At 42.8% G+C, this 25,172-nt stretch overlaps 1 protein-coding gene across 2 annotated transcripts in view; it reads right to left on the reverse strand.

Annotated features, from left to right (window-relative positions):
* Nucleotides 1-11,135: 11,135 nt before the first annotated feature.
* Nucleotides 11,136-25,172, reverse strand: part of Rbm28 (RNA binding motif protein 28) — a 28,755-nt gene continuing 14,718 nt past the window's right edge. For both annotated transcript variants that reach the window (XM_069996699.1, XM_069996700.1), the window contains exons 11-19: nucleotides 21,980-22,053; nucleotides 21,092-21,227; nucleotides 19,524-19,588; nucleotides 17,312-17,470; nucleotides 14,485-14,634; nucleotides 14,129-14,203; nucleotides 13,157-13,413; nucleotides 12,564-12,663; nucleotides 11,136-11,644 (exon numbers count right to left, since the gene is read on the reverse strand). In XM_069996699.1, coding sequence (XP_069852800.1) covers nucleotides 11,510-11,644; nucleotides 12,564-12,663; nucleotides 13,157-13,413; nucleotides 14,129-14,203; nucleotides 14,485-14,634; nucleotides 17,312-17,470; nucleotides 19,524-19,588; nucleotides 21,092-21,227; nucleotides 21,980-22,053 — 1,151 coding nt within the window. In that variant the 3' untranslated portion in view covers nucleotides 11,136-11,509. The remainder of the gene's footprint in view (nucleotides 11,645-12,563; nucleotides 12,664-13,156; nucleotides 13,414-14,128; nucleotides 14,204-14,484; nucleotides 14,635-17,311; nucleotides 17,471-19,523; nucleotides 19,589-21,091; nucleotides 21,228-21,979; nucleotides 22,054-25,172) is intronic.

A 25,172-nucleotide genomic window follows, 5' to 3' on the forward strand; every position in this document is an offset into this window, starting at 1 on the left:
TCAAGTGGGAGAGCACCTGTCTAACAAATGTGAGACCCTGAATTCAAACCCCTGTTTGAATTAAAAACAGTCTTGATGTCCAACAATAGGGGAATCACAGCACATGATGAAATGTTAAGCTGCAAGGATCAAACGTAGCGATTTCAATGTATTAATGACATGAAAAATATCCACAAAAAAACATAAAGAGCTAATGTGTCTATACATATAGCCAAATTTTATAAACTAGATGCCCGTAGGGAAAGAAAAGTTGAATACATCAAAATATTTATCTTTCCCTCTGAATAGGATGGTCTTAACTGTTTTTTATTTGGATAAAATATGCATAATAAAATTTACAATTTTAGCCATTTTAGTTTATAATTCCATGGCATTATGCATTTTATGCAGTCAGATTATGTAACTATCACTACTGTGATAGAATTTTTTAACCTCCTAGAATTTTTTCATCTTCACCCATTAACCATAGACCCACACCTCTGTACTTCTTGATTCTCTATGGATCTGTCATAGGTACTCTGCACAAGTAGAATCTTAACAATGTTTTCAAAGTTCACCCACGTGGTGGTAGTATGTATCAGAATTCCATTCCTCTTCATGGCTGATTAACACTCCATGATATATAATTACCTACAGCATTTTATTTGACTATTATCCATCGACAAACACTTCTATTCTTTCTACCCTTGGATTGTTATGAATGATGCTATTAATATTGACGTACAAGTGTACGTTGAAGTCCTTGCTTTCTATGGAATCTATATCGGCAAGTAGACATACTGGATCCCATGTGAATTCAGTTTTAACTTTTTTTTTTTTTTTTTGGTCCATTATGGGGCTTTTAACTCTGAGCCTGGGTGCTGTCCCTGAGCTCTTTCGGCAAATGCTCTACCACTTGAGCCACAATGCCACCTCTGGTTTTCTGGTGATTAATTGGAGATAAGAGTCTCACAGACTTTCCTGCTCAGGCTGGTTTTGAACCATGATCCTCATGAGTAGCTAAGATTACAGCGCCCAGCTGTTTTCACTTTTTGCAGAATGATTTTTATTTTTAAATTTTCCTTTACGTTATTCACGTGGTCTTTCTATTGAATGCATCTTGCTATTTTTTAAATAGCATAAAATGAAAAGAATGTCACTATTTCAAATGCCTCTCATGGCTTTTCTTTCTTCTGTCTGCATATCCTAAAGCATTGTTTTCTTGGCACTAAGCAAAGCAACACTTACTATCCCCCTGAGGCCAAGGGCTTTACATGCACGAAATGACCGTTGCAGGGTACTCAGCACTTTTTAATTAGGTAAAAAGACAAAAAGAGACTCTTTTGGTGGGTAGGGGTGTTAAACTCAGAGCCTCAGCTGGCCAGGCAGCCCGAGCAGCATCTTAAGTTATATTTTTGTTTTGCTTTGCTTTAGTTATTTTCCAGAGTCTCATGTTTTTGCCATTCTTGGACCAACACCCATACACACACATATATGGCTTCTGCATGGCTGAGATTTACAGGTATGAGCCACATATCTAGTTTGTTGGTTAAAATGGGGCCTTGCTGACTTTTGCCCAGGGTAGCCTTGGTCCATGATCCTTCCAATCTCTACTTCCCAAATAGCTGGATTACAAGTGTGAGCCATTTAACCAAGGTCTGTTTCTTGAAAGAAACATTTATCACTTACAGTTCCCAAGAGCAGGAGACATGCCATGTCTTGCAGGCAACATAGAAACACATCAGGGTTAGTCAGAAGACAAAGGGAGCACAGGGAAAACAAGCCAGAGCCTTTATTGTGGTCTGCATGGGCAAGGCCAGACCAGCTGACTTCCGATTGACTTGTGAGTAATTTCAGCTGGCTTTGAACTAACAGAGTAGTCCCTAGCTGACCAGCACCTAGCCCTGGGGTGACTTAGGGCTGGAAGAATATTGGCCTGGTGTGTGAGTTAGATAAAGGAGGTGGCTTAGGGTAGGAGCTCCATACTGATTGATTTGTATATGGAAAGTATGCTTTCTGAGTCTACAATCCTAGCTACTCAGCAGGCTGAGATCCGAGGATCACAGTTTGAAGCCGGCCAGGACAAAAAAAAAAGTCTGTGAGACTCTTATTTCCCATTAACCAGCAAAAAGCCAGAAGTGGAGCCATGTGGTTAGAGTGGTAGAGCCCCAGCCTTGAATGAAAAAGCTCAGGGACAGTGCCTACCCAGACCCTGAGTTCAAGCCCCAGGACACACCCATGTACGTATGTTCATTGCCACATTGTTTACTAACTTTAGATCCTGTATTAGCTAGTCTTGGAAGGGGCAATTTGTCCAGGATGGACAAGATTCCAAGATGACAAGCTATCCTAAATAGCAATAAATGATTAGCATAATGCAGTATGTGCAAGATTTCCCCTTACAGCACTTGAAAATAGCAAAGTTTGAAAACCCAAGGGATTTCTACCATTTAAAGAGTTGCTTAAGTAAATGATGTGCCAATATGAGCAAGGATTATACAGCCATGTTAAAGAATGGAGCAAACTTCAAGAGATATTCTAATAAGTCAGCATATTCAGTGTCTCCTTTCTTCAGTAATTGGCTTTCACAAATAACTCAAGGTGGAGGCCCCGTGTGGACAAGAGCTGGAAGGGCCCTGAAGGCCACCTCCCACCAGAAACTCGGGTCTCTAGGTAGGCCCCGGGCAGGGCAGGGTGAGAACATGGACTTAAACACTGTAGTTGCTGGAGTGTGAGTGCCCAGAGGGCAGGACAGATCCTCTGGGTACTCTGCCCAGCTCAGAGAAGCCCTGGCATGGAGCAAAGGCTCAGCTGCTACTGGCTGAGTGCAGGCAGGGGTGCCTGCACACACCCTTTTAGCCTCCACCTCCTGTATTAAGGATGACAGACGCCCTGGAACCCCCTCAGCAGTGCCTGGCACCCAGCTGGAGCCTGCTAAAACGACCTTTTGGCAAAGTCTGTTCCCTTACAGCAAAATTGGCAAGTGAGGGTCACCTCACATGCCAACTGCATGTTGGGTGTGGCTGGATAGACTGCTGTGTTGAAAGGCTGCTGAAGGCCAGGCTGGGCAGAGTAGCAGGGAGCCTCATGACTGAATGGCAGCACTTACCTGGCAAAGGAGGAAGTAGAGTGGCCCAGAGGCCGCCCTGAATAGCTTCTTGCCCCAAGGGCATGGCTGGCACTTCACAGGTGCCATGTAGTGGCAAGATACTCTCTTCTCCCTGTAGCCCTAGACACCCCGGCAGAGACTGGAGGCAGTACTACGCAGAGGACATGCAACCTTCCAGGATCCTGGCTGTTCCTCCTTAGGGTGAATGCCCTTCGCTGAGGGGCAGAAGAGGTTAAACGTCATTAACCACTCACCCTAGAGGCAGGCCACCAACTCTCTCTCCTCTTGCTTGGGAGTAACTCCAGGCTTTGGGGATAAAAGAGGGGGGCAAAAGCATCAGCAATCAGGTGCCGGTGCCTCATGCCTGTAATCCTTGCTACTCAGGATCTGAGGATCATGGTTTGAAGCCAGATTAAGCAAGAAAGCCTGGGAAACTCTTATCTCATGTGGTAGAGTGCCAGCCTTAAGCACAAAAGCTTAGGGACAGTACCTGGGTCCTGAGTTCAAGCCCCAGGAGCAGCACATTTTTTTTTAAAAAAAAGCATTAGAGACCTTTCTTCACATTCTCTCTGGACACTCTGATCCCCAGGCTCATCCACACTGGCTGTTTCATTTAGTGTTGAAAGTGGGCTTTCCTATCTCTAACTCACAATGAACAGAGGACTGGAAGGTCTAAGCAATTTGTTCAAGGTCACAGCCTGACTTTGGCTTTCCCCTGTATCCCCCAGCCTCCTGGAGAAATGAGCAGATAAATTTCAGCCTCTGAAATTTGAAGGTGGACACTGAGCAGAACTTCTCTCGACCTGGAGAGCCACTGGGGGAGCCGCAGCCTTTCTCTTGTTTTCTCCTTGTCACTCACCTTTCTTGAGCAGCTTAATCACTCACTGTCTCCCCGGGAAAAGCCACGAATCCTGGTTAAGGTTTGTTTTCAACAAGAGGCTCCCAACCCAGAGGCTGTGTGGGAGCCCATGTGTTCACTCCAACTTAAACATCATGCTTCCAGAACTGACTGGGTTCCCAGCCTCCTGCTAGAGCCTCCAAAGGAGATGACTCTCCTTGCATTGGTTATAAGGTCTGTTGTACCATGCATGTCCAGAGCTGGGCAGAGAATGAAAGACTTCCTGCCGGTTTAAAAACAGAATTTGAGCAGAGCACTGAGTAGCTCAGGCCTGTAATCCTAGCTACTCAGGAGGGTAAGATCTGATGATCACGGTTCAAAACCAGCCTAGGCCTAAAAATCAGTGAGACTCTTATCTCTAATTAATGAGCAAATAAAGCCAGAGGTTAATTGTGGCTCAGTGATAAAAGCTAAAAACACAGTGAAAAAGCTAAAGGAAAGCAATGAGTTCAAGCTCCCGTACTTGAGTTGGGGGTCAGGGGAAGGGTGGAGTGTTTGAATGGCTCTGCTAAGAGCCTGAGTCCCCAGATGTGTGTTCTGAAGTGTAAAATAATGTGTGAGCTGCCAGGGCCGGCGGCATTGAGTTTCCCACCATTAAACATCTGCAAACACAGGGAAAGGGACTTCTTGGCTTCTCCTAGAAATTTCCTTCTGACCTCTGGGCATGGGTGCAAGCTAAGCCTTCCACTTAGATTTATCTTTTACACATGCCTAACACAGTAGGCAGGGTAGTTTGTAGGTGGTATTATTAATCATCATTTGCGTTGGAGTGCCCATCTTCCTGTGGAGTTTGAGGGGAGAGGGGATAAGAACCTGCCCCCTTCCTTGGCCTTGCTCCAGTGGCTGGCTGCCTGAAGAACCCACACACAGCTGGCTGCGGGCCAGGACAGCAGGGTTCCAACTGGTCAGTGCTGGCAGCCGTCCCTGCAGACCAGATCAAGGGTATGTGATTCTCTGAGCAGCCACTTCCATCCTAATGTTCCTTTAATAGCCCTTGTCAAATTGCCATGTCTCTCCCCAGAGATTTTCACAACTATGGAAAACAGCCATTATCTGATCTCCAGGGGAATGGGGATGTGTGCAGATTCCGGATTCTGGGAAAGGCAGTTATAAAAGCCAGTGGAGTCCATCCACCCCTGCTGGGCACAACTCTACCAAAGGCCTGGCTATGGCCAAAAAAAGTTACAAAAGTATTTGGGCTCACTCTTTATGACTGTATGTATATGAATGCATTTGGCTTCTGGAAACATAGGAGGGGGGAGATGTGGAGCTGGTCAAGCAAAGGGCCTAGAAATAATTTATCATAAAAATTGTTATTCATGGGCTGGGAACGTGGCTTAGTGGTAGAGTGCTTGCCTAGCATGCACGAAACCCTGGGTTATTTGTTATATGAGGAAAGTCTTCAAATGTTTTAATATTCCAAGAGTAAGAAAAGGTAAATGGCTTGCCTTTCCCTACAACCTAATTTCACAAACCTTTTTTTTTTTTTTTTTTTTTTTTGGCCAGTCCTGGAGCTTGAACTCAAGGCCTGGGAACTGTCCCTGAGCTAGCACTCTACCACTTGAGCCCCAGCACCACTTCTGGCTTTTTCTGTGTATGTGGTACTGAGGAATGGAACCCAGGGCTTCATGCAAGGCAAGTACTCTACCACTAAGCCACATTCCCAGCCACTTTTTTTTTTTTTTTGAGACAGTCTCACTAAAGTCCAGACTGGCTGGCCTTAAATTCAGGATCCCTCCTGACTCCATCTTCTGAGTGTTGGGATTACAGGTATGTATCACCATGCCCAGCTAGTAACCTTCCCCCCTTCCTTCCCCCCGCCCCCTCCCCTGCCCCGCTCTAAAAACATTTGGTATACCTAGCAAAAAGTGTTTTCAGATACAAGATAGTTCCTCAAAAAGCCCTTAGAGACAGGGCTCTGGGCCAGGCAGAAGCCTTGCTCTGGCCACAGCCCAGGTGGCCATAGAGCTCAGGAGAGGGTCTAGACTTCCTCACATCTTCTTGCTGGCCCTAATACAGGGATAACCTTTATGAGGCTTGATGTGAAGCTCACCTGAGATTGGAGAGATGAAATGGCTTTAAGCCAGGCAGTTCTCTGCCTGTCTTCATGTGACAGCGGCAATGTTGAAGGTCGGCACACATCACAACAGTGCAAAACTGGTCCTTGGGTTTTCCTTTTCATGCCAGAGTGCGACTACACTAAGTCCCACCAACTGGCAGCTGCCCCAAAGAAACTGTGCCAGTGACTCAGAGGGCTCACAATATCCTGGGATTGGGTGAGGCTTCTGGGGAGAAGTAGGCCTTGAGCCTGGACTACAATGACAGATGGCACTTGAGTGAGGTCCAGATTGGTAGACAAAGCAGAGCAGAAAAGATACAGGGGATATGCTCCAGACAGCATGTTATTAATCTGTTTTTATTCTGGGGCTATTTTGCCTGCATCACCTCAAAAAATGACTTTGATGTCTTCCCTAAGCCCAGCTACACTTCAGACAATCTTTCCAGAGTGCAACAGCATTCCAGCAACTCTAGCACTGACTTATGGGTAAATCAATGGTGCAATGTTGCAGTATAAGGAAAACACAAAATATAGTCCTTGCCCTTAAAGACAGGAAGGCCTCTCCTCTTGTCAGACATTTGGGGAAGCTTGGGGGATGGTTCTGCCCGTAGTGAAGTCTCTATGGTCAAAGGCAGTCAGCTCTGTGGAGAATGGACACATCTAAGGAAAATTGGACTTGACATTTATCAAGATGCTCCACCTGGGGGTGGTCCAAAAGGCCTTTCGGCACAACAGTTTTCTTCACAAAACTGGTTCCCACGCTGCATCCAACAGTCTTCCAGTATATTCCTTCCTGGGCAAGAAGCTTGTCTGATGCCACTCACCAGTTCAGAATCAGAAGCCAGTATAATCACAGACTATACCTGAACATCATGTGGACTGCTCTATAATGCTATCAATGAGGGATTTCTGTCTCTGCAAAGAATCCGGACAGGAAGCAGTCCTAGGACTGGAAAGAAAGATCCGAAAAAAGCAATGCATGCAGACAACCTCTAAAGTGGGTCAACCCTGGGCAATGGGAAATTTGGAAATATCTGCTTGGTCTGGGAGAATTCTCACCATGGATTTAAAAATCCCAGTCAGAGATGAGTTGAAAGCAGAAGCTGAGCTGGTGGCACATGCCTGTGATTCCAGCACTTGGGAGACTGAGGTAGAAGGATTTCAAGTTTAAGGCCAACCTGGATTACTTCAAACAATAGCAGTACAAAGCAAGCTAGATTTGAGGATCATATGAGACAAGGTGAAATACAAACTTGTCTCGGAATCTTGCCATCCAATAATGATGTAGCTTTTGAAGCTGTATGGACAGGATTGCTCCTTACACCACAATCAGCAGACGCTCGTCAGTCACTTCTTAAACAGTGAATCACAGGGACAGTAAGCAAGGAACTAGCTAAGTGGGTCAGCTAGAGAGCTGAGACTACAGATTCTGGGGGTCAGTAGTCACTGTGGCACATTGGCCCCTCTCATCTCAGACAAATGAAGGCCAAATGCATGCGAAGGGGATTTTTGGAGCCTCAAGGTTCTGGTCTTTTCATTTCTAGTTGGAAAAATCTCTTTCCAAAAGAAAAAAGGAAGGATAGACATGTTCTGCATAGTGTCATTTTAGTCAATGATAGACTGTACATATGACAGTGGTTCCCACGGATTAAAGCTAGTTATACTATGGCTACCTTAGTTTGTCTAAGTACACTCCGAGATGTTGGCACAATGACCAAAGTGCCTGATCATGCAGCAACACATGCCTCTATTTCAAAGAAGTAATCACATGCTCTCATGTTGAAATGGAGAAATCCAGCGTTCTCATTTCTATGTCTGCTGAAACATATTCCTTGACACAGTTAACTCTAGAAGGAATTGTACAAGTTGCTACACAGAAAATACTAAGAATCTGGTATGAGCTGGGGCTGGTAGCTACTCAGGAGGCTAAGATCTGAGGATCACAGTTCGAAGCCAGCCCAGGCAGAAAAGTCCTTGAGACCCTTATCTCCAATAAGCCACTCAGAAGAAACCAGAAATGGTGTTATTGCACTAGCCTTGAGCACAAAGAGACTCAAGGACAGCACCCAGGCCCTGAGTTCAAGCCCCAGGACTGGCGGGAAAAAAAAAGAATCTGCTGTGCATCAACTTGTACAATTCCTGCTGGGGACCCATCTCAGTGATAAAGAGTACCTGCCTAACATAAGCAAGGCCCCAGATGTGATTGCCAGCAACCACGGGTGGGGGAAAGAAACTACCAACTATCCAAGAAAAACAAACAAATACAAACCCAATAAAGGCACAGAAAGCTGCATACCATTTTAAGATTTCAAGGTCTTATCTCTGAGCCAGGCTATGTCATCAAACAAGGAAATGTGAATGTAATGACTAGCCTGGTTAATGTCATTTTTGATGTTTACTGGCATTGTTAATTAAGCAGTCTGTAACTCCACCCTCATGATAAGTGCAGAAAACCTCAACTCCTGAAGGTGAACACGACTCTCACTGCATTAACAATCCTAAGGCAAGGGGTCAATGAGCTGACCAAAGAACCCAGGGGAGCCTGTCTCAGAGGACACCAGATATGGAGTCTGGTTGTTGAGAAAGTGCATGATTCGTCCTCTTATCACTCTTTTAAAGAACTGTGCAATAATAACTTTCCAAGCAACTGACTGGTGTTTTAACATACTGGGTTACTAAAGTTGTTAGAAGAAATATCTGGATCTAAGAGAATCTGGCAGCACTATGTGAAAGAGTAGCATTTATATATCTTCATATATTAAGGATATTTGTGCACTGAGAAAACTGTATCTGAGAAGCAGCTAGAGTCAGCTAAAAAGCAGATCAAAAAACAGGTGAGTTGGGGGCTGGGAAGGTGGCTCAGTGGTAGAGTGCTTGCCTTGCATGCATGAGGCCCTGGGTTCGATTCCGCAGCACCACATAAGCAAAAAGAAAAAAGCCGAAAATGGTGCTGTGACTCAAATGGTAGAGCGCTAGCCTTGAGCTGAAAAGCTGAGGGACAGCGCCCAGGCCCAGAGTTCAGGCCCCACAACTGGACCAAAAAACAAACAAACAAACAAACAAACAAAACAGGTGAGTTGAGGCCATTCTGGCACAATCTTTTTCCCCCCCCAGTTCTGAGACTTGAATTCAGCGCCTGGGCACTGTCCCAAGCTCAGGACCAGCACTCTACCACTTGAGCCACAGCACCACTTCTGGCTTTTCTGTTTATGTAGTACTGAGGAATGGAACCCAGGGCTTCATGCATGCTAGACAAGCACTCTATCACTAAGCCACACTCCCAGTCATGCTGGCACAATCTTAATATTTTTCTTCCCCACACATCTCTAGTGTAGACGCATTGCTGACACATGAGAACAATATTCATCTCTCCCCTGTTACACTGCTGTACTAAGTAACCTTGAAGATAATACCTGTCCTTCTGAACGCTCCAAAGGGTCTAAATGTTTTCACAGCCTCTCCTTCATCCGTCTCCAATCCAATCAAGGACATTTTGGAACACATTGATTTCCTAAGACACTGCCATGAAATCGCACTGTCCCTCGCCCAGCAACCATTCTGTGAAAGTGTCCTTAGTGCACTGAACTGGACTGAGAACCAAGCACTCCTGAAAAATGTTTCCTATTTTTTTCTCTTGCCTACTGTTTCTGTCTTTCCTCTTTGTTCTTTCAACAAGTATTTATTCCATCTCCACTATGTGCATGGGTCAGAACTAGGTACTGTCACTATCAGAGCAAACAAGAGAGTCCCTCTTGGGGCTGGGAAGGTGGCTCAGTGGTAGAGCCCTTGCCTTGCATGCATGAGGCCCTGGGTTCAATTCCTCAGCACCACATAAGCAAAAAAGAAAAAAGCCGGAAATGGTGCTATGGCTCAAGTGGTAGCATGCTAGCCTTGAGCTGAAGAGCTGAGGGACAGCGCCCAGGCCCAGAGTTCAGGCCCCACGACTGGATCCAAAAAAAAAAGAGTCCCTCTCATGGAAAGACATTTGAATAGTGGAGGCAAATATTTTTAGATAGTGTTTAGTGCCAGGAAGGAGATAGATGGGTAGAGAATTCAGTCAGTGTAAGACAGAGGGGAGGGAAAGCTGAGCCTGGAAAGTCAGGGAAGTGCTCCCGGAGGAGCTGACAGCTTACAGATGTAGGCAACAAGCACAGGAAAGTACAAAAGGCCCCGAGGTAGCACAGACAAGAGGACTGAAGGCAGACTTAGGTGGCCAACAATGAACACAGAAGGATAGATAAATGAAGCAGAAGGAATAGGGCTTGAAGACCAAGCACAATGCTTGTTGTAATTCTAGAGAATTGAGGAGTTTGTTTTAAGCAGGGCCTGAGCTATCTCAAGAAGCAGAGTTAATGAGGATTCTGTTACCCATGCAAGGGCTGAACAGCTGCTTTCTAACATGACTTCCACTGACTCCACACCTCCTACCACAAGTATGCAGCTGGGTTTTTCAGCCCTAAGCACAAGGATTTATATTTGTCCTCACAGATTTTTATCCCCAGACTTGGTCTATTCCCTCAGGCCATCAAAACCTTGTGGACCTTCTTACTACTAATACTCTCCACTCCCCACACCAGCTTTTCTTTAGAAAAGAGAAGGAATATGCAAATGGGTAAGAACCAACTAGAAAAAGAGCTGACAACTGAGAATCATCAGAAAGAGTGTTTAAATTTTAAGCCATGAAGAGAGCCCATAGACATTTGAGCTAGAGTCTGGGCCTACTTTTTCTACCACAATCACTCCCTGGAAGTCCCCAGGAGTCAGTGTGCCATGGGAGGAATGAAGGTTAGTACCTGTAGCAACTGCAAGCTGATTTCCCATTAGCCATTATCACTCATGTGGCAGACAGGCACACTGCCCTCAATTGTTCTCAAGTTCAATGTCTCCTGCCTGCAGAGATCAGGTTAGTAAGCATTTTCTCTACTTCTAGTCTGTGAACTCCTAGAGTACATAGAACTATGTAGTTGAGTTAGTTATGAATGTCAAAAAGGCTCATTCAAAAGGGTTCATAGCTAAAGCAAGAGGCCTTGAATTCAAACCTCAGTTCTGCCAAAAAAAAAAAAAAGCTTCATGAATAATGAAAGGATTTACATTTATTAGAAATCAGTCTATTATTCAAAAAGCCACACAATTTCTCACTTAGAGGACACTTAATAAAATATACATCTTAAAAAGTCAGAATGCTTTTTACACTTAATTCCATTGGAGAAGCACAGTAAAAATAGGCAACAATCATTTACACAATTTCATACAATAATCCAGGTAATATGCAAGATTTTTCTGGATATGTCTTTGTGGCTAATCAACCACACACCAAGGAGAGACCAAAGTTCAGGTGTGCACAGCCCACAAAGCCTCCAGAGAGGGTGCCATCTGGGACCTTGCTTCTCTCAGTGAGACACGGGGGTGGGCTAACATCAGGAGGAAATGCACACTGGGCTTCTTACCCAGTCTTCTGGTATCATCAACTATCAAACCATTTGCTCCTCTTTGCTAGAGGTGCTCCTTTAGAAGGTCCCAACAATTTCTGCTTGTACTGTTCAACTAATTGGTTGAAGTGAGTTTCTGCCTTATTTCCCTTAGCCTTTTTCCTAGATACCTACAAAAGAAAGGAGATATAAGTCAGTAATTTCAAACACTAAATATTACCTTATCCTCATACGACACAAGAAAGAAATTAAGTAGGTACAGAGATCATGTTCACCAGGAAAAGGTGGATTTCCAGAGAGATTCTTAGGAAGAAAAGATCAAAAAGATCCATTGATTAGAAAGTGAAGGGGAGCAGGACCTGACTTAAGTGCTGTCTGGGGTTTCAGAAACTTCTAACACTGTTGTTCCCAAATGCTCCCCTTCATCTGAACACAGCCCAGAGTTTGAACATTCTTACTTGACCTTGCCTTCATCAAGATACTTGACAGCATTTACAGCAAAAGCTCCAAAATGTAGTATGGTATAGTCAGAAATTTTTTGGAAACAAATTTCTTGAGAATGGGAACCTAATGATTCTTTTACTCTTTTATTTATTTATTTATTGGTCAGTTGTAGGGCTGGGTGCTTTCTCTGGGCCTGGGTACCGTCTCTCAGCTCTTCAGCTCAAGGCGAGCGCTTGAGCTCTTGAGCACTTGAGCCTCAGTGCCATTTCCAGTTTTCTGAGTGGTTTATTGGAGATTAGTCTCACAGACTTTCCTGCCTGGGCTGGCTTTGAACTATAATCCACAGATCTCAGCCTCCTGAGTAGCTAGGATTATAGGCGTGAGCCACTGGCGCCCAAATGGACCATTATTTTCTATGAAAGCTCTTTGGGATAATGGCTGTCAGGACCAGGAAAGAAGTGTGTAAGATGATTCTGGTACAACTTGTACAAGAAGACAACACTACCAAAGACAGATATGGTCTTGTCTGAGGAGCTGCCAGTTCTTTAATCTGAAGACTTACTGTGTGTTCAATTAAGGTATGCTACTGCTGGCGGCCCACAATGGCCTCACACCACACCAAACCCAGTGTCCTTCAGAACTCACCTGCATGGAAGACAACTGCTGCTTCTCTTGCTTCCTCTTGTTTACCTGGGGTTTTGGCTTCTTAGGAGGGAGGGATTTTACCTTGCCTTTGTCTCGCAACCTGAAATAAAATGACCAGGTAAGTGTCACCCTGAGTTCTCCCTCCAATCTGCATCTCTCTTCTCTACAGCAATTCTTAAGGCCAATCACTCTTAAAAGGAATCCCACAACCCAATCTCAACATTAATGTACTCACAGAACTCACAGAGACCTCCATTTACTTAATAAATATTTTGCAAGGATCTACTTTAGTACATAGCACTAATCTGTCACACCGTATGTGTGTGGTCTGAGCTGACAGAGCCAGCCATGTGCAGAAGAGGAAGCTCTTCAAAGAAAAAGAGTGGACTGAAAGCTTCTCTGAGGCCACTCTGTGATGTGATCAAGAGTAACATCTCGGATGGTGCAGACTTGAGCACCAATCTCCCATGCAGAATTGGCACAGCTTAAGCATGCCTATCACACACACAAATGCCAACAAAGAGGCAACAAGTGAGGCAAACACAGATACACTTAAAAACTTCCCTGTTCTATGAAACCGTCCCAAATCTCACCTAATCTTGGGGCCTCGATGTGAGGGGAGCACCAGGACCTTTCTTCTCTTCTTCCCATCTGGCAGCTCCACCTGCTCTACTTCAGCCTTGGTCTGAAATCCTGCCCATGAGGTGGAAGCCTCTTTCCTGGTCTGCTCTTGGGGAGCCTTGTTTTGTTCTAATGGGAGATTCTGAGCCGCCTCCTGCTGCTTGTCTTTTCCAGATTCTTTTTGCTTCTTTTGGGGTTTATTGTTTGAAGGCTTTGATTTCATTTTTTGCTGTAAAACAAGGAATTTCCCCCTGGTTTCTGCATGAGACTTTAACACTTGGAGTCTTAGGGAACTGAGAGTAATGAATGAAAAGCCCTAATTGGGTAGAACCACAAACTGAAGAGAAGCTTAATTATGTCCTTCAAAAACTGAGCCGGGCGCTGGTGGCTCATGCCTGTAATCCTAACTACTCAGGAGGCTGAGATCTGAGGATCATGGTTCAAAACCAGCCCAGCCAGCAAAGTCCATGAGATTCTTATCTCCAATTAACCACCAGAAAACCAGAAGTGGCACTGTGACTCAAGTGGTAGAGTACACTCCTTGAGCTGAAGAGCTGAGGGACAGCGCCCAGGCCCAAAGTTCAAGCCCCATGACTGACAATAAATAAATAAATAAATAAATTGGGGTGCAGTAGCTCATACTTATAATCTTAGAGGTGGAAATCAGGAGAATCATCATCCAATGCCAGCCAGGGCAAAAAGTTTGAGACCTCATGTCAATCAATAAAAAGCTGGGCATAGTGGCTCATGCCTGTCATTCCAGATACCTAAGAAGCATAAATAGGACTGTGATCCATGCTGCATAAATGAAAGGCTCTATTAGAAAAAACAATGAGAGCAAAAAGGAATGTGGCTCACGTTGTAAAATGCCTGTCTGACAGGCCCATGGCTCTGAGTTCAAAATTAGTACTGCCAGAGAAAAGAAAAAAAATTAAATTCCATACCAGGCCTCTCTGGATCCTTAGTTCCTTCATTTTAAGTTTCCTCCGATCTTCCAGAGAGAACTCCACTATTGGTCTCTATGATGGGGGGGAGGGGGGAGGGAGAATTCATTTATTAGACTTTGTAATGTGTGAATACAATAAGCTGAGCTATCCTCCCCATTTACATCTCTCTTTGAAAACATGAGGCCAGTTCTGAAAGCAAATTACAGAGCTACTTATAACTTGGGATTACCACTCATTTCCCCCAGCCCCATCCTCTCCACTTGCTACTCTTTCTACCACTCAAATGTCAGAGGACACTGGACATTTCTGCAGAGGAACAACTGGGAGCAGGTCTTCTTAAGGGTGAGGCTTACCTTCTGAGGCCCAAAGATCTCTGGATTATTGTTGATATGGCGGAGCGCTCTCAGGGCATGCTCATGCTCCTGGAACTCTGCAAAGGCATAGCCCAGAGACTGGCCCTTCACTTTTCCTTGGGTTCCTTTAAGGTCTCGCATCACTCTACACTACGAGGAAAAACAGATAAAGAAGCAGTTGCTGGGCACCAGTGGCTCATATATATATATAATCCTAGCCACTCAGGAGGCTGAGATTTGTGGATCTTGGTTCAAAGTCATTCCCTGCAGAAAAGTGTGTGAAATTCTTATCTCAAATAATATCCAGAAAACTGGAAGTGGAGCTGTGGCTCAAAGTGGTAGAGCACTAGCCTTGAGCAAAAAGCTCAAGGATAGCACCTAGACCCTGAGTTCAAGCCCACGACTGGCTCCCTATTCCCCCTCAAAAAAGAAGCAGTTATTAAAGAATGAGAAGCCTTGTCTGACATCAACTGTGTTGACAGATTCCATGAAGTAAACGCACCACCGCCTCAGAAAACATACTAGAAAACCACTTATGAATGTCTGATTAAGATATTCCTATTGACAGTACAAAACAGGTTAGATATTTTCTTCCCTTCCAAATGTTTATAGCCATCAGCAAAGACCTAAAAATGTGCCCATAAAGAGTAAAATTTGGAGGAACTTCACAATTTGTGAAGCTGAGAGGCACATAGTACTCTAGAGTGCACAGCAAGTTATCCCTAAGAATGGAGAGCTGTCTACAGATCTCTCTGATGAAGAAAGTCCCACTAAATACAATTCCTGGAAAAAGGAGGGAAGAAAGCCTGATGGCTTTGATGAAAAAATAAATAAATAAAGCTTCTCATTATACAGGAAGAAGTTTCAGGTTCTCTCTGTTTGGAATCAGTGCCACTCTGGCATGCTATTTTCCCCATATCCTTACTCTGGGTAAGGTAAGCATCCTGAGACCTTGAGATACGGTAGGGATCTTTTTTTTAAATTCATTACTTATATGCTCTGACTCCTGAAGCTGCTTTTCCTATATAATGGAGAAGTGTAAATATGGGGGACATATGAATGCTACACTAGTTTACATTCAGTATCCACTCTATACTCAGACTAACTCTGCATGGCAGAAGAATCAAGAGAAGCATGCGTAACTTCCTGTCTTAAAGATGCTCATTACCTTACTGCAACACAATATTTATACAAATGAATTAGGAAAAAAACAATCAAACACATATACTATAAACTGTAACAGGATTTAAGTAGGTACTCATCTACTGAATACTGCAGATGCTAATATGAAAAATTACACAACTGACAGGCACCACTGGCTCACGCCTATAATCCTAGCTACTTAGGAAGTTGAGATCTGAGGATCACAGTTCAAAGACAGCCCAGGTAAGAAAGTCCATGGGACTCTTATCTCCAATAAACCACCAGAAAACTAGAAGTAGCTTTGTGGCTCAAGTGGTAGAGTAGAGCTAGCCTTGAGCTGAAGAGATCAGGGGCAGCGCCCAGGCCCAGAGTTCAAGCCCTATGACCAACCAAGAAAAGTAAGGAAAATTACACAACGACAGCTACACCAGTCATACCTCAAGCAGTTTACTAAGAGTGTTGTCAAATATGTGCTGGTAAATTCATGTTTTCTCACGGCATTGCCTCAGTGCCCAATGCATACGTTTTCAAAGGGTTTTTAGGGGTAAGAATAATAAGGTTCAGAAAGCAGACTCTTAACTACCAGCAAGAGCACTTTTTTTTTTTTTGGTTGTAGGGCTTGAACTCTGGGCCTGGGCACTGTCCCTCAGCTCTTCAGCTCAAGGTGAGTACTTCTACCTCTTGAGCTACAGTGCCACTTCTACTTTTCTGGTGGTTTATTAGAGATAAGAGTCTCATGGACTTTCTTACTTGGGCTGTCTTTGAACCGTGATCCTCAGATCTAAACTTCCTAAGTAGCTAGGATTATAGGCGTGAGCCAATGGTGCCTGTGGTGCCCAGGCTGGCTTTGAACCATAATCCTCAGATCTCAGCCTCCAGAATAGCTAGGATTACAGGCGTGAGTCACCGGTGCCTGGTAACAATAGCACTTTTTTTTAAAATTTTTATTTATTTTTTATTGTGAAAATACTGTACAGAGGGGTCACAATTACATGGGCAAGATAATGAGTATATTTCTTATCAAGTATTGTAGCCTCCTCCTTTGTTTCCCCTTCCCATCCCTTCCCATCCTCCCTCCACCCCCCAACAATAGCACTTTTTAATAAACATAAATTGAAACATTATTTTGTACTGAGTATCATACAAAAAGCTGAAGATAATGAGATACTGCTTGCTCAGTCTGGTCAAGACAACTTGACACAGACAATTTCAGTAGATGGTATAAAGGAGACACACAAGGATGCCATGTGACAGAAAAAAGAACTCTATTCACAGAGTCAACCAAGTCCTGTTGTAAACCCAGTGTTTGCCAAGTCACCTGCCAAAGATGTACATGGCTCCCTGTGCTCACCAGGCCATGAGGGATTCTCACCATTGTCAGGTTAGAGCCTAACTGGTATCGCACCATTTGTTTTCTCTGAAACAAAATGTATAGCACCCAATGTAATGCTGAGAACACAACAGACACTTAATAAATGCTTGCTAAATAAATTCATGACAGAGACTACTTCACATCCTGTTATCTTTGAGATGTGAAAGGCAGATCTCAAAAGAAAAACAAAAACAAAAGCCTTTCAAACTCAGCCTTGCACTCTGATATGTCCAAAAGAAAATTATTGACATGCTGGCACCACAGCCAGAAATAAATGCCTGATCTGGCCCAGAATGGCAGAGCAACTCTCACCTCCTTGATGCGCACCCCTTTCTCCCCTCTAGTGGCATCTAGTAGCAGCTTCCTGAGCTGTTGGTCATTCACAGACTTTGGAAGATTGTGCAGGCAGATCCTTGTCTGGGAGACAAATATATTCTGGTTCTTGAGTTTCTGATGCTTCAGTAGCTCAAACTGGAAAAATAAATTGTTAGCAGTTCAATACATCCTTTTAAAAGGCAGGCTCATAATTCTCCAAAAAGAATCAGGACTCCATCCTATAACCAGACATAGAATAAAGAAGGAAATCACCTATTCTGCTTTCTCACAATCTAAGTGCAGAAAAAACATGAAATTTTAAGGTTCAATTATTTCATATACAATAAAATGGAACTGCACTGAGTGAAGGTCACTCAGACCTACAATCCTATGTACTCAGGAAGCTGAGATCTAAGGTCATGGTTCAAAGCTAGCCCAGGCAGGAAAACCCTTGAAATTCTTTATCTCCAATTTGCAAAAAGCCAGAAATGGAGCTGTGGCCCAAGCCTTGGGCAAAAAGAAACTTAAAATAAACATAATCTATTATGCTGTCAAAAAAAAAAAAAAAAAAAAAAAAGAAGCTGAGGGACAGTGCCCAGGCCCTAAGTTCAAGCCCCAGGAACTGCAGATCAAAATATGACTCTCCACAATGATGTGAAGCCAAATGAAATTATATATAAAAGTATTACTACCTCAAAATGGGGCTCAGCAAAAATATTCTTATAAATAATACTGTGGTTAATTTGGCATCGATGCCTAGGCCCCAATTACCCACCAACTTAAACTAATTACCTAGTGCTTCTTCCCCAAAAGAACTGGGACTTATTAAAAGAATACTTCGTAATATGGTGTGTCATCTCAAGTCTGCCACCTTGAGGCAAAAACACATCATGACCACAGAAGCACATTTGGCTCTTAGAAGAGCTCCCCAACTATGCTGCCTCCAACACCAGTTTCTCAGAGTGACTATCATTGAAACAAAATGTAGGATGACATTCTCATAATTTGTTTTAAAAAACTAAGCAGAAAAAAAAACTCTCAATACTCTTGTCAAATCTTCTTAGTCCTACTACTTCTTGTTTGGTAAAGGTACCAACAAATTGCAAAACAAATACTCTGGAAATGAACATCTGGAAGGCATATCTGAAGAGGCTACCATGTCTAAGTTCAACAGACTATTTTTCTCCCAGGAAAAGCTGTGACTGATGTGAATTTAAAATGTATACATGTAAAAGTGAGCATTTTGCTAGCAAAATTAATTTTAAAATTCAGTACGTCATTATTGTACTATGGTTAGAAAAGGACATAAAATGCTTCTCCAAACACCACTATAGCCAGATGTTTAGTGCCAAAAAGGTTGAAAATACCAGTATAGGGGGGAGAGGGGAGAAAGACTGGGGGGGAGGATGGGAAGGGGAAACAAAGGAGGAGGCTACAATGCTTGATAAGAAATGTACTCATTACCTTGCCCATGTAATTGTAACCCCTCTGTACAGTATTTTCACAATTAAAAAAAAGAAAAAAAGAACCCGTGTATGTGGAAAAACCATTGCTGTCATTAGTCTCACCTCTGCTCAGAATCTGACACTTCAAGACTCTACAGCTAATTCTGCCAATAGTTATACATCTTTGCCACTCTGGGCTGGTTTGTTTGTTTAAGTAATCTACTTGGGCAAAAGTAACAATTACTGAGAAGTGACATTACCAAGCAGTAAAGGAATTTTAACAGTATCAGTTTATAGTAGAAACTCCTAGAACATGGAGTTTTACCCAAATGATTTTTATCATCAGGGAATACAATTCCCTCCAAGTAATAGCTACTTCCTCCAAAACTCACATCTCTTCCCTATCCTAATAATTCCAGCCCATACTGAGCTTTTTTATATTCTTCTACATTTATACCAATAATTATACACAATCCCAACCTCTTGTGTCTGTGTGACTTACCAGCACACTACTGAACAAATGTTTACTGCCGGTATTAGAGGAGAAAAAAAGAGTAATACCCAGTTCTTATAATGGTGCTGAATGCTTCTACCATACTGTGAATAATGTAGGGCTATTTGCTCTTTCATTTATAATAAGAATATAAATAGGATTGGCAATCTATACCTAGCTCTCCAGTGAGCAAAATGTTGCATTCAATTATTTTTGATTGACTTATCAACCATGCGGAACTTAGTTAAAGGCTGGTGCCTGATCGACCTACCCGCTCTCGTTTGGCCATATCTGAAGCACTCACACCCTCGGCTGCCTTGGTCCCAGCACGGATCACTGCAGAAAGAGGGCAAAAGGCCAAGACATCACCAAGGGAATTTTCACTGAGCAACAAGTGGAATGCGATTTGAATGATGCAAACTCTTTGTACAGAGCCCAGAGGACTATGTTGGCCAAGACATGGTGGCATTTGGTTAGATCCAAAAATGGGCTACAGGCTAAGGTCTGGGCTTAAAGCTTTTCTTCAGGACTAAAAATCTGAACATTTTTTTACTTCATTTATCTCTCCCCTCAAAGAAGCTTGATAATACATAACCAAAGTTAGAAACATGAGAAGGACATTGTGAAGTTAAGTATAATTTAGGCCTTTGGAATATAGTATGTTCCAGCTAATAACCTCACCCTGAAACTTAGTGGCTCCCCAGTACCGACAGAACTATCAAGATGGCCGCTTAGGATCAAAGGCTGACAACCTGACATTAACAGTTGGGACTGCATAGCTATAAGGGAGACAAGCAGATAAATACTGTGATCTAGACAAAAGGATTTTTTGTTTTTAACTTAGAATGAATTTGATTACATTTCTGACACTGAAAGATATGAGGTGTACATTTAAATTTATGAATAATACAAAAGTAATTTTAAGCAATTTTCAATTCCTTCAGAAAACCTCTGATCAAAAATGATGACAAGAAGCAAAGATAAGTTTGAATTCTTCCTGTCTCTGAGCCTTACAAATGCTGTAAAGTCTAGAGGCAACCAGGCAAAAAAGAGAACGAAGGACTATAGGCAACAGCCATGAATAAAAAGGCCAAGTGATGGGGCTGGGAAGGTGGCTCAGTGGTAGAGCGCCAGCCTTGCATGCATGAGGCCCTGGGTTCGATTCCTCAGCACCACATAAAGCAAAAAGAAAAAAAGCCAGAAGTGGTGCTGTGGCTCAAGTGGTAGAGCGCTAGCCTTGAGCTGAAGAACTGAGGGACAGCGCCCAGGCCCAGAGTTCAGGCCCCACGACCGGACCCCCCCCCAAAAAAAAGGCCAAGTGAGAGAGTGGGATCAAGTCCAAGCCCTGGTATTGGCAAAATAAATAAGAAATACATAAATAAGAAAATGCACTTGTAAATGAATATACATACACAGGAGAACAAAACTGGGTAAGCTAGGGCAACAGTGGCTCACTCCTGCAATCCTAACTACTCAAGAGAGCCTGAGATTTGAAGATGGAGGTTCAAAGCCAGGCTGGACAGGAAAGTCTTGAGTTTGTTATCTCCAATTAATCACCAAAAAAACAGAAATGAAGCTATAGCTCAAGTCGTAGTTCAGTCTTGAGCAAAAAAAGCTTAGGGACAGTGCCCAGGGCCAGAGTTCAAGCCCCAGTACTAGCACAAATAGGTGATAATCCACAAATAGGTGAAAGCTACAGTGGAACAACTATATAATTACCATTAAGGAGGAATTCTTCTTAATGTGAAACATGACCTGAAACATACAACTTCTAGATTTACTGTCATGGCATGGGGCCAGCTACTTAGATGTCTGGTTCACATCTCCTCCACTACTCACAGCCTTCTCGGGCCAGATAGAGATTGCGGGTCCCAGTTGGTTTCTTCACCTTCTTTTTCTGAAGCTTTGCAGCCTCATCTCGGGTAACCGCCAGGTCCATCTTGAGCTGCCGGCCGTCCAATTTAAGCCCACCACCCTGTAACAGATTGCAACCCTCTCTTCAAGTACATATAAGCAGAAACCAGAACCTGAGAAGGCATGCCAAGAAAAGGGAAACAGCACATCCCAATTATTCTATGGAAGGCAGGCCCCTGAGTGTTTCTGCCTGGCTGGCTACAAGTGGATCCCTGAGCCTCACAATATTTAGTGTAGCTGCCCCAAAGGTCATATTGTATACTTAAGTCAGCAGCGGGGTGCCAGTGGCTCACATCTGTAATCCTAGCTACTCAGGGGTCTAAGGTCTGAGGATCATGGTTCAAAGCCAATGTGGACAGGAAAGTCCCCATGGAAACTGTTATCTCCAATTAACCACTCAAAAACTGGAAGTGTAGCTGTAGCTCAAAGTGGTAGAGCACTACCATGAACAAAATAGCTCAAAGAAAGCACCCAGGCCCTGAGTTCAAGCCCTACAACTGGCAAAAAAAAAAAAAAAAAGCCAATCCCACAAACATTACTGAGCTGTTCCTCACCTAAGAAACAGGAATAACTAAAAAAGAAAAAGAAAAAAAAGAAAGAGGAATAACTACTTCATACAGTGATTAAGTAAGGTAATGATTGTAAAGTTCAATGCCTATCACACACTAAGTGTTTGAAAACTGTTAGCTTTATTGTTATTATTACTACTACTACCAATACTAATAAAACTTCATGGAAACATCAAATGTTGCCCCTACGAGTCAGTTTCCTATGTGTGAGACGGTGGGAGGGTGGGGGGGACATCTTTCTTACCTCAGTCTCTGGAGAAGCAGCTGCAAGGCATTTCTGAGCAGCTTCTTGAGTCATAAACTGTGCAAATGCACAACCTGCACATAGATATAGAAGTGAGACCTGAACTCTCATTGGCCCAGCTACAAGACAAAGAGAGTTCTACAAACAACCTGACAGTCCTGGCCTGATACAGATGAAGGAGTAAATAGTATCTATTTATTAGTACTATGAATCAGGCACTGTTTGGCAATAAAGGGTCAGAGGCAACTATGATAGCATACGTGTAATGAAATTTTATTACTTCCTTCGCCATTTCTAATGAATCTAAGAATTTTGGTCTTATCAATTCTCTCCTTAGTAATAGTCACATGAAATGGCAGAGAAATTCCAGCAGAACATTTAATTCAGCACATCTTATTAAGTGCCTATTAGAGGACTGAAAGATGAGGCAGGAGCTACTTAACCCTGAAATTAACATCATCTCACTGTCTCCAAGTCACCTGGGAGGCATCAGGTAACAGCACATCTGCCTCCTGGGATAAAAGAGGTCTCTATTACATGAATATCATAGGAAACCTGAAAGCTATGAGCATAATTCTTGGCTCCTGCTCTAGAATCTCCATAAGGCATGGCTCTTATGATTAGATGTAGGGCCAATCAGACTGAACAAATTTCTGCATTGGCAAAAAGTGGCTTTTGGGCTGGAGGTATAACTCAGGTTGTATAGTACTTATCTAACAAGCACAAACCATGAGTTTAAATGCCCTCTTCACCACAAAGAAAAAAAAAAAAAGCTTTTTAAGTTCACCTCACAGTAGATTCCGAAAAAAAGTAACTTTCAATCTTTTGTTGGTACGCCTTTAAACTTTAGATATTCTCTCATTAAAATGAAAGCAAGCACCATCCTATCTCCTAGAGCTCTTGGGGCACTACCTTGGCCCCCTATAGGAATGAATGGCATCAGTTAAAGGGACCCATGTGGCAGGCCAAACTGAAGCGTCACCTAGAGAGATCTGTCTCCTCCAATCAGAGCTGAGCACACCCTCTTCTGTGTTCCCACTCCTCCCACCCTCTATCCACCTCTGATAGCGATGGTCAGGTGTATCTTCCAAAACACAGTAAATGTTTCAGAAATAAAAACTGCATACCACAATGTACATAATTAACTGATGCCAGATAGGGGGAAAATACAGTCCAACTTCCATATCCAGGGTTTCATTTGGAAAAAAACAAGTGTGTCTATAATGAACATGCACAGCCTTTTTCCCCTTGTCATTCCCTAACCACTATATTTTAATAGCTATTACATTGTATTAGGCATTGTAAATCATGTAGAGATGGTTTAAAGCATACGGGAGGTGTGTAGGTTATACGAAAGTTCTGTGCCATTTTACACAAGGAACTGAGTACCTACAGATTTTTTTGTTCTGCCATGATTTAGAACCAGTCTCCATCGCTACTGCAGGAAAAGTGTAATTAAATAAATATGGGGACAGGTTTCTAATAGGCAGATTAACCTAGTCATCCATTATCAAGAATACAGGTACTTCTAATTGGGTAAGAATTTTATCATTGAAATTTCCAGGGTCAGTACTTTAAAATAGCCCCAAAAGTTGTAAATAATATACAGCTTCCTAGGTAGTAATATGGCATGTTCAGGATAAACCCATAGGAGGAGCACAATGCTGCAGGAGTAGGCAGAAAAATTTAATATGAGCTAGGGAAAAAAAATACATTAAGGGCTGGGAAGGTGGCTCAGAGGTAGAGCACTTGCCTTGCATGGATGAGGCCCTGGGTTTGATTCCTCAGCACCACATAAGCAAAAAGAAAAAAGCCGGAAGTGGCATTGTGGCTCAAGTGGTAGAGCACTAGCCTTGAGCTGAAGAGCTGAGGGACAGCGCCCAGGCCCAGAGTTCAGGCCCCACGACCGGATACAAAAAAAAACAAAAACAAAAAGAAATACATTAAGAAAAAAAATTATACTTTTAAGATCATTAACTGTGATGGGTGCCAGTGGCTCATGCCTGTATTCCTAGCTACTCAGGAGGCTGAGAGCTGAGAATCGCAGGTTGAAGCCCACCTGGGCAGTAAAGTCCCTAAGACTCATCTCCAATCAACTACTCAGAAAAAGCCAGAAGTGGTGCTGTGGCACAAGTGATACAGCATTAGCCTTGAGCAAAAGAAGCTTAGGGACAACACCCAGGCCCAGAGTTCAAGCCCCAGGACTGGCAAAAAAAAAAAAGAAAAAGAAAAAGAAAAAAGAGAGAGAGAGGGATCATTAACTGTTAACAGACCAAAAAAGACATCTAGTGAATCAATTGTAGACTATATTCCTAAAGTGTCATCCCTTTATACTACTGTACTCAAAATAGGATTAAAGATGCAGGATACCATTAAAGTAAAACATAATATCATACCTGTACTTAAAACATTCTAAGCAATTCATTACCCTTTTTAGAAAAACATAGCAGGAATAAAGAAAACCCAAAAAGTACAATTTAACATTAGAAGACACCTAGGTAGTTACTCTAGTTGAACCCAGTAATTTTGCCTAAGAAACATAAGCAGCTCAATGATTTGTCAAAAATCACCTGGCTGCTCTGCAGCATAGCTGGGATTACACTCCTAATCCCAGGAAGCTGTTCGGTACTTGTTTACATTTTTTAGCTGAGTAAAATAATCAAAAGTAATTAAGTTTTATCAATCTGGAAAATAAGCTTTAGGATGAAGGTTCTTAACGCATGGATAAGTTCTAGAAAGCCCACAAACCCACAAAAAGTGGAATGTTACTGGTTTATAGCTTTGCTTAGATCTCAAAGAAATCAAGAATCAGAATAAATGTGATTTTAGCAGAATGATTGCAATCCATGAAGTAAAAGATTTCAATGGAGAGAAAAGATGCTTCCCTAACAGCATAAGAATGAGAACTGGTTAACCCTTGGAGGACAAAATAAATAGCTTCAGTAAAAAGTATGTCAGGCAGCACTCATGCTACAGTTTTCCTTCTGACTGTTGCCACGCAACGAAGTTTCTCTGTCAGCTTCCATCTCTAACAAAAGCAATGAAGGAAAAAAGATCCCCCAGTAATTTCAAGCACTGTGGAATGATTAATACCCATGAGATGCTATCACATTTGAAATTCAAAAAAGACAATAAATGGAATTCATTACCCTAAAGTAAATAAGCAAGAGCTTAAAAAGCTTAGACGAAATTA

Source organism: Dipodomys merriami, unplaced genomic scaffold (assembly GCF_024711535.1).
Source record: "Dipodomys merriami isolate MVZ:Mamm:240054 unplaced genomic scaffold, mDipMer1.0.p SCAF_5, whole genome shotgun sequence".
Taxonomy (NCBI): domain Eukaryota; kingdom Metazoa; phylum Chordata; class Mammalia; order Rodentia; family Heteromyidae; genus Dipodomys; species Dipodomys merriami.